Source organism: Protopterus annectens, chromosome 9.part0 (genome assembly GCF_019279795.1).
Source record: "Protopterus annectens isolate FY-2018-M chromosome 9.part0, PAN1.0, whole genome shotgun sequence".
NCBI classification, from domain to species: domain Eukaryota; kingdom Metazoa; phylum Chordata; order Ceratodontiformes; family Protopteridae; genus Protopterus; species Protopterus annectens.
Window position 1 is genome coordinate 306295369 of NC_056743.1, and position 19535 is coordinate 306314903.

At 33.3% G+C, this 19535-nt stretch overlaps 1 protein-coding gene across 1 annotated transcript in view; it reads left to right on the forward strand.

Annotated features, from left to right (window-relative positions):
- TSPAN4 (tetraspanin 4) overlaps nucleotides 1–19535 on the forward strand; it is a 1260229-nt gene that overhangs the window by 1027178 nt on the left and 213516 nt on the right. Inside the window, exon 4 of the mRNA XM_044082887.1 lies at nucleotides 13550–13651. Within this exon, the coding sequence (XP_043938822.1) occupies nucleotides 13550–13651 (102 nt within the window). The remainder of the gene's footprint in view (nucleotides 1–13549; nucleotides 13652–19535) is intronic.

The following is a 19535-nucleotide window of genomic DNA, read 5'->3' on the forward strand; positions in this document are numbered from 1 at the left end:
TATAAACTTAGAAAGTTGATAGAATAACAAGATTTGTCTTCTAATGCATTTTTCTTACAAATATAAAGTCTGAAACTCAAATGTATATCATTATTTAGTGACTTCAGTCTTCAGATCATCCCAATGATTTGCCAGAAAATCACAGATTTTATGAGAAACATACTAAAATATGAGGCAAAAATCTGGACATTCTGCAAAAATTTGGGCAGTTGAGAGAGAGGCTGATGATGTGCTTCTTGTGCAATGTTTCTGACATCTTGAAGAGGTATGACCATTCTTGGAGTAAGTCTAATGCTAATGGATTAAACCAGTTTGGGGGTTTTGGATGTCCTAAGAAAAAAAACAAAGTTTTTTTTTTGGTGGGGGAGGGGTGCAGTCCAGCAGACAGTACCATAAGCCATCCCTGGTCTTAGATCAATTAAGTCATCCATAAGTAGAGATTTGTGAATGAAAATGAAAGATAAACCTTTTGAAACACTTTTAAATGTTCTAAATTCAGTACCTTGTTACCGAAGTTGAATATCGGAATGCTTGCCAACACTGACACTGACCTCCACATCGGTTTCTTCCATTGCTGCTGTCTAGCATGTTGTGAGATGCAGTTCATTCTGTCTGTATATACGGAGTCCTCAGTTTGTAACAATGGCTCCTTGTTACAAAATAAAGTCATTTGTCCAACCTTACTGGCCGTTCTCTCTGACATTCTGGGCCTCTCTGTTTCAACACCTAGGAAAACGTTGTGATTTATACTGTTGCTCGTATGATTCTATTTTTATATGCATTATCATTTTTTAACAATTGCTTAGTCCTTTTCACTATCATGAATGATATGTTTATGTTCAAATTTTCTTTATGTAATCTAATAACCATTTGCTTTCAGATCAATTTATCCCATTGACTTATTTCATTTTACAAACATCAGTAGCTCAGTTTTTGAAGTCATAGATGACATTACTGGCCTTAAAGGGATTCTCCATACTGGCATTATGCACTTTGAGAATGCAGAAAATAGTATGTTTCCTTAGATGGGAAACATAATAAAAAACAGCCAATATAACAGGTTGGTAAAATTAAGAATCTTCCAATAATTGCAACATTTTATGCATATTATTAGAGTGTTTAATGTTTAAAGCCCACCCACTGTCAGCCATTATTAGCCAAATATTTTAGTCATTATATTAACATAATAATTTGTTACATTCCAAAATGGGTTTGGATAGTGGGTTATATTGTAAACTTGGGAATGGTATGGACTGCTATTCTATTTGATTTTTGTAGTAAGCCCTTCTTTACCAAGTGCTGTGTCCCCCACCCCCTTCAAATGGTACACCAGTGATGCTATTTTGTAATGACATATTTATGATTTTTGAGGGCTGACTCCTGCAAATGAGTGTGAGTGAGTTTTTTTTTTTTTCAAAACAGGTTTATTGTTTTAACATACAAGAGAAATATCATAACAATTTTATACAAGTAATTAAAAATAGATATGATTATAACATTCAACAAAAAAACTAAAGTATTTACAAAGACATCCACTACAATCAGATCAATTAATTAAACTAAAATACCATTCTATTGAAATTAGGATTTTTTTAACAAATTTTGTAAATTATCCCATACAATATAATAAGATGTTTTTCTAGTTGTTCTTGACCTAATAGTGTTTATTTCCATATGGCACACTATATTCATAACATTTTTAAATTCATTGAACAAAGGAGGTGTATCTGAAATCCATTTCTGGTTATTATTTTCCTAGCCACTGCTAGAATAGACCATAACAAGGGAAGCTTAACCTTTTAACACTTTGAGGTACAGGTGTGTTGAATAATATAAGAGATTTAGAAATAATGAAATTATCTGTAAAAAGAGCCTGCAAAAATTCATTAACTGACTTCCAGTATTCTTTCAATTTTATACAGTCATAAAACATATGAGCCCAGTCAGCATTAATTTCTACATTACATCTCTTACATAGATTATCTTTATTATTTATTTTATTCATCATCAAAGGTGTATAAAAAGATCTATGTAAAAATTTCCATGTATAAAGTCTCCAGACAATGGTTCTATAGGCAGATTCCAATATATATTGTTTATCTTGTTGATTTGGTGGGTCCCCATTAATAGAAGTGAAATAATTCCAGTATGTATCTACACTGTAAAAAGTTTCTTGTCTGATAATTTTATGTATGTATGAAAGTTTACCTTTATCAGAAACTTTATGTTGTAAATTTAATATCAAGTAATCAATCAGTGTTGGAATAGATTCTTTAACTGTTATAGACATTAGATCTATTCTATCAATGAGATGTTGTCTAAAGGTCTGAACCTCTAACCAGCAAGTTTCTCTTAGATCAAATTCTTGTTTTAAGAAATCTAGATTTTTAACTTTATTAGCTCATGTTGGACAGTTTGGAGACAAAGCAAGAGAGACGAGATTGCGTTGGTTTGGACATGTGCTGAGGAGGGATGATGGGTATATTGGGAAAAAGATGCTAAGGATGGAGCTGCCAGGTAAGAGGAATAGAGGAAGACCTAAGAGAAGATTTATGGACGTGGTGAGAGAGGACATGCAGGCGGTTGGTGTAACAGAGCAAGATGCAGAGGATAGGAAGAAATGGAAAGAGATGATTCGCTGTGGCGACCCCTAACGGGAAAAGCCGAAATAGAATGATGATCAGATATCAACTGATACCAGTACTTTAGATCATTATCTATAGCTAAATGAGTTCCTTCAGAAGTAGATAACAAAAGCATACCCTGAGTATACATTATAGGGAATATAATAAAATTCCATTCTCTATACTTAGAGTGCATGAATATAAAGTTACGATAGCTAATAATAATATTTAATGGGTAACAAACCATATGTTTAGGTGTAATAGGTGAAGTACAAAATTCCTTTAGTAACCATAACATGGAGTTATTTACAATCATATTTTTATGTGTTAAGGAGATTTTCATGAAGTGCATACTAATTAGCTCCCAATAATCTTTCCATTTTGCGACATATGACTGATCTATTAATAAAGTAATGACTTTTACAATAGAAGAGACAGTACATAAATTAAAGTCTGGAAAAGAAATACCCCCTTGAGACCAGCTATTAGTATGTTTCTTTAATGCAATCCTAGGTCTATTAGGTGCCCATAGGAAATTTAACATTAGTGTATCAGTTTCTTGATAATTATTTTTGTAGGTGGAAGTATTATTGATTGTATTAAATATAAAATCTTGGGGAATATTATCATTTTAATAATTGTAAGTCTCTCCTCCATAGTAAAAACATATTATTCCAGGTATTAAAAAGATTTTGTATATTAAGAAAACAGGTATAATTATTATATATAATAGATTTAATATCTTTAGATAGTATTATACCTAAATAAGTTATCTGACCTGAATTGGGTACATATTTAGTAAAATCACTAATGAGAATATTTTTTCGTGTATATATAGGTAGTATTTTAGTTTTTCTTCATTGAATATTAAACCAGAAATACTTTTAAAATTCATCATTTTATCAAATAGAGACTGCATAGAAGAATTAGATCCTGCTGATGTAATTAGAACATCATCTGCAAAAGTAGAATTTTGGATGTTGTATTTTCATCTATTTCAAAACCCTCTATGTCAGTACTGTTTCTGATCAAATTAGCCCAAGGCTCCATTACTAAAGTGAATAATAGTGGAGAAAGTGGACATCCTTGTTTTGTACCTTTAAGAATGGGTATTTTTGTGACACATATGTTCCTACCAATATATAAGCCAACGCTCCTTTGTATAAATGCTCAATTAGAATTACAAATGCATCTGAGAAGTTTGTGCACTTCAGTAAGGTAAACAGATAGTCCCAACTTACTGAATCAAATGATGAACTTATATCAAGACTAATAAGTGTTAAATCTTTCTTTTTCCTATTTGCAAAATCAATTAATGTTAAAGTTCTTCTTATATTATCAAAAGTATTTCTATTTACAATGAAGCCTGTCTGATCTATATCTATAATGCCGGGAATGATTGTCTTCAATCTATCAGCAAAAATACTCATAAACATTTTATAATCAACATTAAGTAATGAGATGGGCCGATATGAAGTACATCTAGTTGGATCTTTATTAGATTTTAAAAAATAAATGTATATTGCCAAGATGGGGGGGTTATTAACTCAGTTTGGGCCAAAATAAAAACCTTATGTATTAATGAATATGCACTTTTAGAAATGATGTTATATATCTCTAGTATAATACCATCATTACCCGGTGCTTTGTTTGATTTAAGCTTATTTATTTGTGTAATAACCTCTGTATATGAAATACTTTTGTCCAATAGTTTAATCTGTTGTTTATTAAGCTTTTTATTCATGTTTGTGGTTATAAACTCCTTTATTTTATCTTTAGGTTCCATGTTAATGTCATTATTGTTAATATTGTGAAAGTGATTTCTAAATTCATCTAGTATTTCTGGTAGACTAGAAACATTCTTCATTTTCCTTAGAGAAAAGATTTCTTTGATATGGTTTTGTTTATTCAACCTTTTTGTTTTATTTTTAAGTCTATGTAAGTATTTGGGGCTTATTGAGTAAGACAAAAACTTGTATTTCTCTAGAGTTATTTTAACTTTATGAGTTAAAATTTCTTTGTATTTCTCATTTAGTTTGTTTATTTCTTCAATGACTTTCTTATCCATAATATTTTCTTAATTATTATGTTTATAAGAGTCTAATTTACTTTGAATATCTAACAATTCCTTATCCCAAGATTTCCTTTTATTATTATACCATCTTATACTTTGTCCATATAGATATGATTTTAAGGCATCCCAAACATAGACAATGGAGACTTCAGGAGTATTATTTATGTCTAGAAAATGTTGTACTTCTGAAAGTATATATTCTTTATAGTCTTTTAGTTGAGTTAAGTATGCTGGTATCCTTTTGATCTGAACATTGTGAGTATTTTTTATCATGAATTCAAAACAATTGAATTATGATCAGATATAGGACATGAAATGATTTTGGAATTAATTAAATCTGTTACCATCTGGTTAGAAATGAAGACCCTATCTATTTTTGAATAAGTTTTGTATCTGTTAGAAAATAGGTGTATGGTAATGATTTTGAATCTATCTGATTATTAATATCATTCAAATGATAAGAATTAGCAAAATCATTTAAATGTTTTGCATTAGATGTAATTCTTCTTTTCCTATAGTGGTAGTATCACTTTCATGTAGTATACAATTAAAGTCACCAGCTAAAATAATATCTCCTATAGAGAATGATATGATCTTATCAAGATGATGCTTCACTGTATTAATACCAATTCCAGGTATCCAATATACATTAATTAAAGTGTAAGTCTTCCCATTAATTTGTATTGTAACCATACAAAACATTCCTTTGTCATCCTGATAAGACTTAATGGTTTTAGGAATGGGCATACTTTTATTCCATAAAATAGCCACTCTTTTTTTTCTGAGTGTGCTCTGAACTAACCAATACTGTATATTTGTTTGTGGCTAGTTTATCAATATCTTTTTTCAGGAGATGGGTTTCTTGCAGGAAGACTAAGTTGGCCTTATGTAAATTAATGTATCTTATTAGGCTTGCCCTTTTACACGGATTATTCAATCCATTAATGTTTAAAGAAATTCCTTTTAAAGATGTCATTTGGCATTTTTAAAACTTAAGAATCTTATGATCAAAATAAAAAATAACACCATAAGTAATGTTACATCTCCTCCTTTAGGTGTACCTTTAAATGTAGCTGTATTTATTGAATCTCTTATGGGATTTTGTATAGGATTCAATTTTGTTTGTAGTGACAATGAGTGTACAAAATATATTGTGGATGTCAAAACTATATACATATAACAATGAACAAGTGAAAATAATGTAAGGATTAAACCTTGCATCCAGCCTGGAGTTAAAAACTCCAACTTAGAGTAGTATTTACCACTCAAGTTAACCCCCTGCCCTAAGCAGCAGTACCTCAGCTACCACCTTATCAATTTAATACTGGTTATATTTAACTTAAATTAATAGCTTTCAATTCAATTATCTAGCAAGACAAGACTACACATTTGATAAAACAGCATCATATAAACTAAAATAAACTTTTTTTTTAAAAAACTATTCATACTACTATATACATCTATATAATATAATACACTTGTATTCAAATAGCATTCAAATATACTTGATATTAGGAATCAAGAGGAGAGAGAGAAATAAAAGACGTGAAAGAGGGAGAGAGAGTGAAAGAAAGAGAGAAGAAAAAAAAAAGGAAGGCATATTTACATATTAATTTATTCAAAGTATGTAAAAATAAGTTCTAACATTCATTTAAATCAAAAACTTTGGCTAATATGGTTCAGACATTACATATATTAAGATGCATCTATTTTCTGTCATGTAAATGCAGTCAACAGCTTCCCTTGAATTGCTTGTATATGAGCATTTTATTCATACTCATTATTGTCAATAGAATAAAATATTATATTTATAGAAATTGTTATAAATCATACTGCATAGTTATGCAAATTCTCAGAAACACTTGCATTATTGTAAAAAAAATCTGTATTTTGTATGTCTATACTACTGCTTTAAAATATATCACATGACAGTTTCTTCCAGAATAGAGTTATAAAGTTATTTATGCTTGTCAATCAGATGAATTAAATGAGTTATAGTAATGTATATGTTTGGAACATAAGTTTTCAACACAGATTAGTATGCTGCAGTCAAGTAGATTTTCAAAAACACTTGAATAAATGTTTCATTTTCTATGCCTTCTAAAATAAGACACTTACTACAAGAAACTGCATCATTTAAAATCATTATAACTGACATATTTTATGAATTATAACATAGATATTTAAGTAATTATATAAAATAACTCACATTTAAATGTCAAAGAGTTCATTTTCCTTCACATAGTCGCATTTGCATCAGTTCTACTTCCTGGTAGAGTGTTCTTCCTGAATCTGTGATGTGTCAGTGTGATATCTGGGTTAAAGGTCAGATTGACTGCTTTCAGCTTCTCTGTGAGAATTCTGAGAGTTGAAGCTTTTGAAACAGCTTGAGGACACTGTTCATGAGGTAGCCCACATCCCAGATTGTCTCCCTTAACATTTTGGCGGGAAACTTGTTAAAAACTAGTGACAAACATTCATTTAGCAGTGTAAATGCATCTAAACATGACAAAACCTCTGCGATGTATTTTACAGGTTATTACAGCCTCTATGTAAGTGAAATTAAGCCCAAAGTTATTAATAAGTAATAAAACTCAATATTTCTGTCCCGAGTGTGAGTGAGTTTGAAGACATTTTTGATTGTTTTCAGAGACTTCCTTTGATTTTTTGATATTGGTAGTAGGCTTCTACACAGATAGTTTTGACAGAGTTTTTTTAAACCTCAAACTATTCAATATTGAAAAGCCTTTAATGTCTTAGTTACAGGTATACCTTAAGAAATCACACACTTTCTCAGATAAAGATGCAAAACTTCCTATCAGTGAAGCCTAAGCTCACATTGCCATAATGTGTAGTACATGGTTTAACAAATTCTAAAAGTAAATAATGCCAGGTTTCAAGGAAATGCAACATATGTGTGGATTACAGATACTGATGAAAAGTACTTAAGTCATGCTATGTTTATATCTATAGTTTAAAGAGTCCAAGTGAAGGAAATTGAAAGCAATCTCAGATAAGAATGGGATTTGCATGCAGTTACCCTTTAAAGTTAAAATGATTGAGATGGCTTAAATCTGTTTTATGATTTTTTTATGAGTTAAGGGGAACAGGTATCTTTTGAGTGGAAGAATCTAATGCAGGTGACTGAGGTAGCAGAACAAACATGTCTACACTTCAGTGGGGTAAATGCACAATAGCTGATACATGAATGATGGAAAGATATGTATTTCAAGTAGTAAAAATACTGCATTCTGGCAGATTAAACAGAAGTATAGGTGCTAAATTTGTCTGCTATGATGTTGTGGGATGCAGACTGGTAGATGTGTCTTTAGGATTTGTGGTTGTCATATGACAAATTATACATATGTCTAAGGATTGTTGTAATCTCTTTTTTAATACAAAAAACAGAAAGCCAGTTCATTATTTGCTAATGATAGTGACAGAGTTCAAGGATTATTAATGAATATACAAGCTTAAGGGGCATATTTTGTTGAACCATTTAATTAGTATGTGGAGTAGCTGATGAAAACTGATGTGAAGTGCATTAGAAGAATAGGAGGGATCTTTTACTAGTAAGCAGGTAAATGGGCATTTTTGACTGAGTCGTCTGAATGGATTATTGAGGGTCTGTGAGAAACCAATGTTACCTGTGGAAATATAAGACTGATGCAACCCTAGAGAGAGTTACAGAGTAATGAAATTGTTTTGGAATTACCCACCCAATTTCCCTGTAGTCTAATTTCCTGACCTCATTGTTCCATCATAATAGGTATCTCCCATAATAAAAATAAAGTACATCACATTTTAAACTATTTCCATCAGGAAACTCTGTCACCTATATTCTCTCCCCACATCTGATCACTGTTCCCACACTCCCATTTTCTGTTTCTGAGGTCAAACTATCTAAAAGGAAAGGAAAAATAATGATTCACTTTTCTTCCAGTCAATGCTGTTATTATAACAATGGATACCTAAGGGTAAAGAATTCCACAGGCTCAGTAAGTCTATAAACTTGAAATCGGAAGCCAAGTGACTTGATATATAAGTAATACGTTCAGCTATGGGGTGTAGAATCACTGCATGAAGGGAATTAACTTTATGGAGATAACAAAGAATGAACAAACTATCAAACACCAAAAAAATAAATGGCATGAGTATTAAATTGCATCATCTATACCTTTGGAACAACATATTAGTCAGCCGGTGGGCTCAAATGTGGGACTGCCCAAACCTAACACCAGAAGTACTGTAATTATTATGTTTTATGCCAGACGTCCACTGTAAAGTACTCGTACTGGAGAAACAAAGTTATATTTACTTGTATACTGTGGGCTCATTTACTCACCTGAGAAGTGCAGATGTTTTCTCTGGCATTATAAAATATAATGCTTTGGGAAGGGATACTGAGCATGCACAGTGTAGGTGATCCTTTGGGCTTTTTTATTTTAATCTTGATTTTCAGACCTATAATTACAAGTGTGATTACCACCTTCAGTTATCAAGGAAATCTCCATAAACTGAAATAGATAAAGAAGTATTGCTACCTTCCAGCATACCTCTCAGACTGTGACTTGCTGATCAGAAAAGTTATAGAGAGTTAGAGTCAAAAGAGCATAAGTGCTGTAGATGATTTAGTATTTCAAGCAATACAAACGCTCTTTTGTGCCATTGTATAGGCTACTATAACAATTTCAACCATCAAAAATTCAGAAGTGAAACATTTTTTTGAGAATTTACTAAACAGTTGTCATGGTGTTTCTTTGACCTTTTCTAGGGTCACAATACAATTCTGTAAGTTTCTAACATTTTCTAGGAAAGATAATTGACACAGGGTATTCAGTATTTCAAAGGGAATCCACACAGTTATAAAAACTGTTTCACAAACATGTCCAGCAACACTGCATTTGGAAGTCTAATCACTTAGTTATTTCTCTCTCTCTATGTGTGTGTGTGTGTATATATATATATATATATATATATATATATATATATATATATATATATATATAGACAGAGAGAGATTTATATGAAAGCTTAACAGTTCTAAGATTAAAGTTATGTACCATCAAGTAACAAAACTGTATGCATATGTTTTGAAAGGTGAAATATTTGTAAAACTTGAATATTAATAAACAAAAATATGTTATGTTTATAAATCATGTAGATGAAAAAAGACTATTCCCAATAATGTATTTTCTGAATTTTTCCTAATATATTGACTTTCCATTAAGTAATATTACTGTTGTACATTGTTACAGCCTGATATTAAATATGTTAAACCTGCAGTGAAGTGTGCATTTAAAAATGGTGTGGCTATGAACCTTTTCTTGATTCATTTTAACTATTTATTTTCCTACTTACTTACTCATTTAGTCGGTAAGACAATTGTAACACTGTGTGCGTGTGTGTGTCTGTGTGTGCGTGCGTGCGTGTGATTTAATTATCTCCCTGAGTGTATCTCACATTACAGGAAGAGAAAACAGTGAATCACAGGAAGTGGAAATTTTAGACAATTGTAGTTCTGCATCAAAATCTATCACCCTAGTATGATTTAACTAGGCTATAAAGCTGCAAAAATAAATCCCAGTTTGTCAACATTCAGTGAATGAAACATATACATGGCAATGGACCAAATAGCTGGTCATTAAATTAAATATTTCTGCTAAAATTATAGACCGCTAATGGTGAATAGAACCTTAAGAGCATTAAAAATTCATTTTTTTCTTCCAAACCTGTAAAAAATCATGACCTTTAAATAATAATATGTTTAATGAAATTTTGAACTTACACACAAAAAAATGGCAAGAAGTATTTGTTGTAATTATTATTATTCATACACGGTAGGAACAATCATGTAATTCGACTGCAATAAAATGTGAATAATACCAAAATTCTTCAGCCCTAGAGACATTTTAGTAGCCAAAATCATATACCTACCTCTTGTTCCATTTCCTCATTTATAAAAATTATAAAACTGATGTCCACTTTGATGTACTGTTCTGACATTCACTTAAATGTCATGTCAAGCAACATTCAAGCCATTCTTCAAATGTCTTCCCATTAACGATGTTCAAGCTTTTCACTTCACACAATTATACCAAAAGGAGAGGACAAAATGTCTCAAAACCTGATGTCTTGGTCAGTACTTGAAGACAAATTTTTGTCCGGATTTCGAAAGATTTCTGGAATAGGGGTGGGAAATAAATAGACAATAATAGCAGTTCCTACTGCTTGGAGTAAGAGTATTGTTTTCTATTCAGTCACAGGCACTATTAGCTTGGAGTATGTGGATAGAGGGAGTGAGGCCTCCAACATGTGATCTACAGCATAATTTCAGAAGGATTTCCAGATTCTCAGTGGTCACACTCATAGGAGCATTATGGGTGTTGCACAGAATATTAACAAATATTCAGTTTAGTTATCATTTTCTTCTGAAAGGAAAAAAATAATCTGACCAGCTACTATATCAACCATGTTTCCCTTGTTCCGACATATTCAGATGGGAATAAAAGATAGCAGCAATTAGGGGGGGGGGGACAAAAAAAGCCAAATATAAAATTAATGAAAGCTTCATTGTATACACATTATCACTGCTTCAAAAAAGGACTTGTGCCTTTAATCTGTGAAAAAAACACTTTATGAATCTTTTCACACAGATAATTAGGTCTACTGCTGTAAGGAACTACTGCCATTTAGAGTGTTTTTCACTTTTTAAATGCTTAAGAAATGTCAAGATTTATATCTCCTTTATTTGTCTAACAATAATATCATTCCCACTCACAGCATGGAGTACTTCCTTGCTAGATGCTGTCAAGTTCATTCATTACCAAATAAACCTGTGTGAGATATTGAGGTTGCTGCTTCTGAGTGAATTTAAATTATTTGATACTGTTAAATATCTGCTTTTGGACACCAAAAAGCTACATCCTGCCCCTCCATGGCCGTAAGTGGTTTACTAGCTTATTAAAATCAAATATGAATTTTACATGGAAGAATACAAATTTTCTTCTACAGTATTTGCACCTTTTCATTAATGAGATAGTTAGATGCTATGGAAATAATAGACTTGTCCAAACTATAGAGGGTTCACCCTCGTGCTTGCAGAAAATTCAGTGTCTTTGATGAACTCTTAATTTCCACATATAATAATTTTGCACAAACATGGCTTTGATCCGATGGATTACAACTGGTGTTGTCTGGTCAAAGACTGTGCTACTTAGTGGTTAAGGACTATGCACTTGAGGATATACCAGGCTATTTTATAATGGATGGATGTGAAATTATCATTCAGAAGTTAGATCCACTAAATATATTAGTATAATAAGAGACAGGCAGCTGTGCTTTCACATGTATACATATTCTCTTCTTACTAAAAGAAATCAAAAGTCTTATCACATCTACAGAATTAAATAATTTCTGCTACCCAGTTCAGTCACTCTACCAGAAGTATGTATCTGATTTCTGAGTTCTATACTCAACAAATATTTACACAGACCTACGTAAGACAGTAAATCCTGATAAGCATTGCCGAATCTTCCACTGTACATCCCTTCATAACTTGAAATGGCTTTTGTTAAAAGTGCACTGTCTTAGAGGCATAACTGTTTGACTTCAGATCTATAATTGAAAGATAATTTGTATTCTTAAATCAAACAGATTTAGTGATGCATTGTATTATAAATATGTTTATAAATACTTAATAAGCTCATGCCTTCTGTAGAGTACATCTGAATTGATCAGTCCAGATGTGCATTAAAAATGTATCCTAATAAACATAAGGTTTGTCAATGTGGAGTAACTTGTTATACTGTAATACCAGAACTTTCAGTTTCAAATTTCATCAGTGTCTAAAAAACTTCAATATACTTTTTCATGTAGAGGTCACTGGCATTTAGTTCAATAATCCTTTGACTTGTATTCATTAGAGAATCAATTTTCTGTATTCATATACATATACATCTGTAGTTAACTATGATAAATGCATGCATACATTTTCTTTGTATATTTTAAATGACTTTCTTAGTGTTTTTCTTATTTCAGCAGGCTACTTCCAAAGAATGTCCCCTATGGACATTTCCAGTCAGTGACTGTAATAAACAAACTTATCTAAACTGATAAACAAAAACACAAACACATACAAATAAATCAATAGTAAAGTATTATCACTCACCAGTCATATAGGAAAGAACAAGGAGGGAGGGGCTTGGCAGGTAAACAAGAAGGAGGAGGCTTGTCAGGTAATAATAACTCACATTAAAGAAAAGAGAGGAAATGAGACCCGATATCCAGTTGGTGAGATACCGCATGTAATTCCAGCTTTTCTCTGTCTGCTTCAAATAGCTGGCCAATTGGCATATTTTCTTTAGGTATGTCTCTAGTGATTTTTCAACCACCTTCAAGATGGATGCAGAGCTTGTCTTGTACTGAATTCCTCTTCTTATTATAAAGCCTGTACATCTTAACAGTGGTAGGGATGGGGTGCAATGGCATATAGCGTGGAAATGTAAATAGTTTGAAACTTCTTTTAGAGAGACATAATGTGTACCAGGGTTGGTAATTTCACACAAAGGTGAGTATACACACACATACACACAATGCCAGGGCTCATTCTCTGACTCTAGGTGTGTAGCAGAGCAGATAGAAACTGAACCTCTTTCACTGTAAGTGAGCATAAATGTATCAGTTAATTTAAAAAATATATTCTAGAGTACACAAATTCTTATATCAATTTCTGGTAGTCTTTTGTTTCTTCAACCTCTGCTGTTTTGCTTCAATGTATAAAGTATAAGACAGCATTTAATGCTTTGTTCAGACATATTCTATAAAACCATACATCTTTTTTTATTTGCAGATTGACACATATGCCCAGCGTGATCTAAAGAAAGGTCTTTTCTTATATGGAGCAGAAGGCAACATTGGACTGACTAATGCGTGGAGTATTATACAGACAGATGTAAGTTTACTACTTATCTGACCTTGGTGGATAACTCACCAATGTGCTTCTATCTCTTGATTCTCAAGGTTTGTTGAACACACTTGCTAATAAATAAGACCATTGCTAACATTAAAATGGATTAAGTCCCAGTCACCACACATTGTAAAAATGCTAAGTTATGAAGTGGTGTATGCTACAGTACCAATACAGTATATTTGTATCTATGTCTGTATATTTTTGTGTACTGTTTGGAAAGGTGCATCTGTGCGTGTGGGTGTGTTTGTGTCTGTAGATTTTTGCAGTGAAATTTCCTGATCTCATGAGGTGGCATGCAATCGATGGTATGTTTTAGGTTATGTATCAAGCTGCCTTCTTTTCAGAATCTGCTAAAGAAAAGAAATGATGAAAAAGAATTAGCCTTTGCTATTTCTCTCTGAAATGGGGATGCAGCTGCCCAGACTGGAATCTAGGGATACATACTCCATATTAAACGCATATTTCAGACAAATATGCATTTGCAGTCTCACTTGTAACAAAATTTGCCATGATTTCTTAATAGAACTCTTTGCTTTGGCATAAATAGGAAATCCAGAGATATCAAAAGTTAGTTTTATTTTAAATGGAAGTACGTAATAATCTCTGGAAACTGCGTAACAGCACTGCCACAATTATAAATAGTACTCATGCATGTATTGTAGCTAAAATTCTACAATAAACAGCATACATTCATTCTTCAATGTTTTATCTAAGGCTGCCCTCCTAAAGAGACAGTGTTTCTTAATCTCATGTAGTGCTTTTTATTTAAACATAGTCATATATTTGTTGTTTCAACGCAGACTTCTGAACATGTGTTCCCTAGCCTTTAGTCTTCCCCTCCACTACCTGTCTTTGTAGGTCATGCATTAATAAATAAATTATGCTATGTGGTCAGATTTACTTGCTGTTTCTTTTCTCAATGTTCTTTTTTTGGATCTACTACAAGCGCTTGCATGCTATATGCTTATGATACACTTACCACTTGTTTCAATACGCAAGTGCTCAAACTCCCGCTCCCAAATGGTCATTGTTGTGAAAATATCCAGTCATTACTAAAAACTGAAACTAAGCAGTTACAAATTCTGACAAATGTATTGTGGTAATACATAGGCTTTTAACATGGAGTACTGCTGAATAAAACTGCAGCAACAGCCACATGCAAATAACTGCCAGTGCCATCAGTAGTGTAAAATAAACTGTTACATAGCACTTATTGTACCTGTAATCTCCTTTACAGAGTGTGTGTGTGTGTGTGTGTGTGTGTGTGTGTGTGTGTGTGTGTGTGTGTGTGTGTGTGTGTGTGTGTGTGTGTGTGTGTGTGTGTGTGTGTGTGTGTCTTGGTCTAACACAATTATTTTTCCTGAAACTATTTCCTTTACTTAATATCTGTGAAAACACATGAATTTAGTCTTAACTGGTATAACATAACTACAGTAATATTGTTTGTATCCTTCTTTATAAATTTTAGAGATTTCATGCAAGTACCTTGTATGTATTCTTACAAACGTTTAAGATAGAGGGCATTTCAGTCTGCCACTATATGCATGCAATCAGACATAACCTTTTATTTCTTCAAATTGGTAAATGTGCTGTTTACATCAAATTTACAAACTTTTCCAGACTATTTGTCATAAGTGGAAAACCCTATACATGCGCTGACACTTTGAAAAAGAAATATCAAGTCAAACAAAACAAACAGTAATTGCTGAAAGTCATTAATGTATCTTGAAATCCCTAAATATCTTTGAGGCTTAAATTTACTAATTGTGAGATTTCTGTACTTCACAACTGAGGGAAAAACTTGGAAGCAATTTGTCTCAGACTTGGAATGCATTCCCTCATATTGACATTTTCAGTTCATCTTTTTGAAAATCACAATTTCACCATTCAGAATTTCAATAAGTGCCCATTTTTCCCATTTTAGAGCACATTCAAATTTTCACAAGGAGGGAACTACATTTACCAATAACCTGTGTCTCTCTCTGGCTGCTCATGCTAAAGCCATTGTACTCTCATATGTTTGATTAAAACCTTATATAATTTATCAGGATGTGGTCCAACAATCTCCAAGGTAAAAGTCTTTTTCTTGAGGACTTTTTACCTAGCCACATGTTAAGGACATCACTTAGTAGCCATTTGTGATGTTGTATATAAATATAAAATAAGAAACCATATGCAGTGATGCCAAGCCATGTACATTGCATTTATGTGGATGCCCACAGTTTGTCTCCTTGCTGCCCTTCTACTGTATAGCTTATTTGGCAAATATCTGGCAAACCTTCTGTTTTCCATTAGGAGACTTGGGTACAGTAAGTAGGGCCCATACATTTTCTCCTACAACAGGCAGTAGGCCTGTGTGGTTAGTTATACCCTTTGCTTCTCTCTGATTTGCCACTTGCTATCAGTGGCAATTCACGTGGAATGTCTTATTCCATAGCATCTAGAAAAAGCACCTCATATTCATCCAAAACACAGAAACTTGTCGCTCAGAACACTGAAGGGCAATGCCAGAATCTCTCTACTGAGACAGATTTATGTTTAGGAATAGTAAAGCAAGTAGATTCATTGTGCACATTGTAGACATATTTTCTTCTGACATTTTATATTACCGTACCTCTAAACCTTGTGAGATACTGGGCTGTAAACCAGCTTCTTCGGCTGATATTGCCATAGACATTTTTGAACATACAAATCTTTAGTATTAAATCACTCCCACCTGCTACCATAAAATGCAGTATTAGAACCTGACTGGAGTGTTGCTGCTCATTGACTGCATTAGTTAGAAGAGAATCTGTCTCTGGATTGCTCAAGATTGTATGCGTGCTGTAATTGTTTTGTTGCAATCTGTTAGTTCTGACAGAATCTGATTTGCTCACACATCTCATGTTATTTAGAGACCATTAGTTCTCGCAGTATTTCTATATAACTCCCATGGCCTGCCTGTAGTTTTAGAATGTCTATTTGCAGTAGTTTGTACTTCACATCCTAGGTGCATCCTGTATTCACAGAAATCAAATACCCTTAATTGTAACACTGCCGTGACATCTTTATTGTTGTGGTCCCCTGTAATGAATATGAGATGCTAGCTGCCACCACTACTCATTTTGTATGAGGTACTTGGGCTATTACCATTCTAAACATCTTATAAAGTGACATTTTCTACCTTAAAAATGCATCTAAGGGAGCCATAATAAACCTGATGTACATGTTTTTCTTCAGTTATAGGTTTATTTTGTTAACTTTTTTCTCCAGGCATTCGTTTAAAAAAATGTATATATCTCAATATGAGGTATTGACAACTCTGTCATGGAATGTGCAGTTTTGAATGAAAATAAAGGAGACTTAAATTCAGTTATAGTATAAAGAATTCATTTACTATCAGCAAACAAATTAAGATACATTCTGTGTCGATTTCTTATTTTACCTTCAGAATTTGCAACAGAATTTAACACTGTCAGCTGCAAAATGATAAATAACTATGGTAACTATACATTTTAAAAATTGCCATATACAAAAACTCATATATGCCTATACAGTATGCCTATACATTATGAATAAATTAGTCATCGTAAGACTTCTTTCTTGACGCACTACATTTTGAAGTTCATGCCTATTTATTATTAATCTGTAGTTATTAAGCTGCTGAAACTGACATTAAGAGTAGAATAACATGTCTATATACTTTCAAAGAGAATGACTCTATATTTACTTTGATAGTTTGTTGATCTCATGTAACCCCCCTCCCCACACACACACACACACACACACACACACACACACACACACACACACACACACACACACACACACACACACACACACACACGTGATTGACAGCACAGTCATCTAATCTTGCTATTGGAGAAGACACCAGGGTGTAAAGCATACACAGCAACTGACTGACATTAAACGTTAGTTTATACGTTAGTAATGAATGGGTTGGATGCCAGCATTGCCAGTAGCCCAAGCTAACAGATTATAACAGTAGTTAAACTTGATAAATGTTAGTGAGAAACTGACATGAAAGTGAGTACTAGGTTAATCACAGTCCACTAGCGGTAATAATGTTTCAGAACTAAATAAAGAAAATGCCTCTACCTGGTACATTTGTAGTGCAGTTGAACAATCCATTCTATGTGAAAAATACACAATATATATGAGCATATGTGTGTGTATGTATACACACACACACACACACACACATATATATATATATATATATATATGGGGTTTACTTCACATAACAGAAAACTCATTTGACAGAATTTCATTTGGCCGAGACCAAAATACCTAATTTTCAAAATACTGAAAACTCATTTGACTGAATCTCATTTCATTAAACTTTAAGCCATAGACATTATGTGGGTTTCCCTTCACCTGTGACTTGCTTGTGATAAAAATAATTACTGTAACTTAAAATGCTGACTGTCAGAATACCAATAGTCATATAGAAAGTAGTGTTGTAGTGTTTCTAAATCTGGGTATGTCTCTCTACATTTTTATGGGAAGTATCTAAAGTAATATGGCGGATGTTTTGTGTGTTCCCAGCAGTAGTGGCAGCATGTAGAGTACTGTACAGCAAGTAAAATGTATATGCCCTTTTCCCCACTGTATTGTGATCCTGGAGTTAGTATATATAGTTAGAGGGGTGTGGGGGGCACAGCGGGTCAAAGGATTAAGGTAGTACTGTAGTCAAATGCCTTTTTACCAGTCTTTCATAGCATTTCATAACATTTGATGTAAGGGCCACTGTCCAGTAATCATTTAGATAGGTGGGGTTGGCTTTTTTAGGCAGAGGGATTATGTTGGTAACTTTGAAGCATGTTGTTACTTTTTCCTGAACAAGTGAGGTATTGAAGATATCTATCAGGACTATGCACAACCTTTAAATACTTTCCCCAGAACATTATCCAGGCTGGCATCCTTCCTGGGGTTCACTTCCTCAGTTGGTTCCTTACATCCACAGCATTGAAGTTGAGTACTGCTTCCTTTTGGTCACTGAGAAGCTTTACAGCCTCCAAGTTGTTTTTCTCTTCAAACCTGCCATAAGATGCGTTTAGACTGTCCATTAATTCAGTGCTATCATTAAACAGAGCTGACTTTTTCTTGTAATCAGTTAGCTGTTGAATACCAGGCCACAGACTTCTTGAGTATTTTGCATCCTCAAAGCATCCTTATATTGCCTTTCCTACTCCCGCTTAGCCTCTTTGATACCGTTTATTTTGGATTAGCCCTTGCTACACTAAGACCTGTCTTATCCTTTGCCCTGAAAGCAATGTTTCTTGCCCTCAGCAGCTCGAACACCTTGTTGGTTAACCATGGTTTTTGGTCGGGTCTTACTTTAATATTTTTTGTGTTTGCTACATCCTCCATGCATTTGGATATGTAAGCCATAGTTGTCTCAGTAAATTCATCTATATTCACCAGATTATTCACTGTGGCTGCCTCCCTGAAGACATCCCAGTTTGTGGTATCAAAGCAGTCCCTAAGACTTTCCTTGGCTCCTTCATGCCAGACCCCAATTTGTTTCTGAGTGGTCTTATCTCTGATCAAGAGAGGGTTTGTAAGCTGATATTAGTTTTATACAGATGTGATCAGAGCAGCCCAGGTTTGGTTACCATACAGTTCTGTGTGCCCTTTTTATGATAGTGTAAGCCTCGTCCAGAGTATTTGCTCCCCTTGTGGGAAAATACACAATTTGGTAGTAATTGGGTAGCACTTCCCTGAGATCTGCCTTGTTGAAGTCACCATCTATCATAAATGCACAGTCAGAATTCTTGTATTGCAGCTCACATATAGTATTGTGCAGTATATTTAGTGCTTCAGTGATGTTAGCACTCGGTGGTATATATACAGCTGCTGCAGA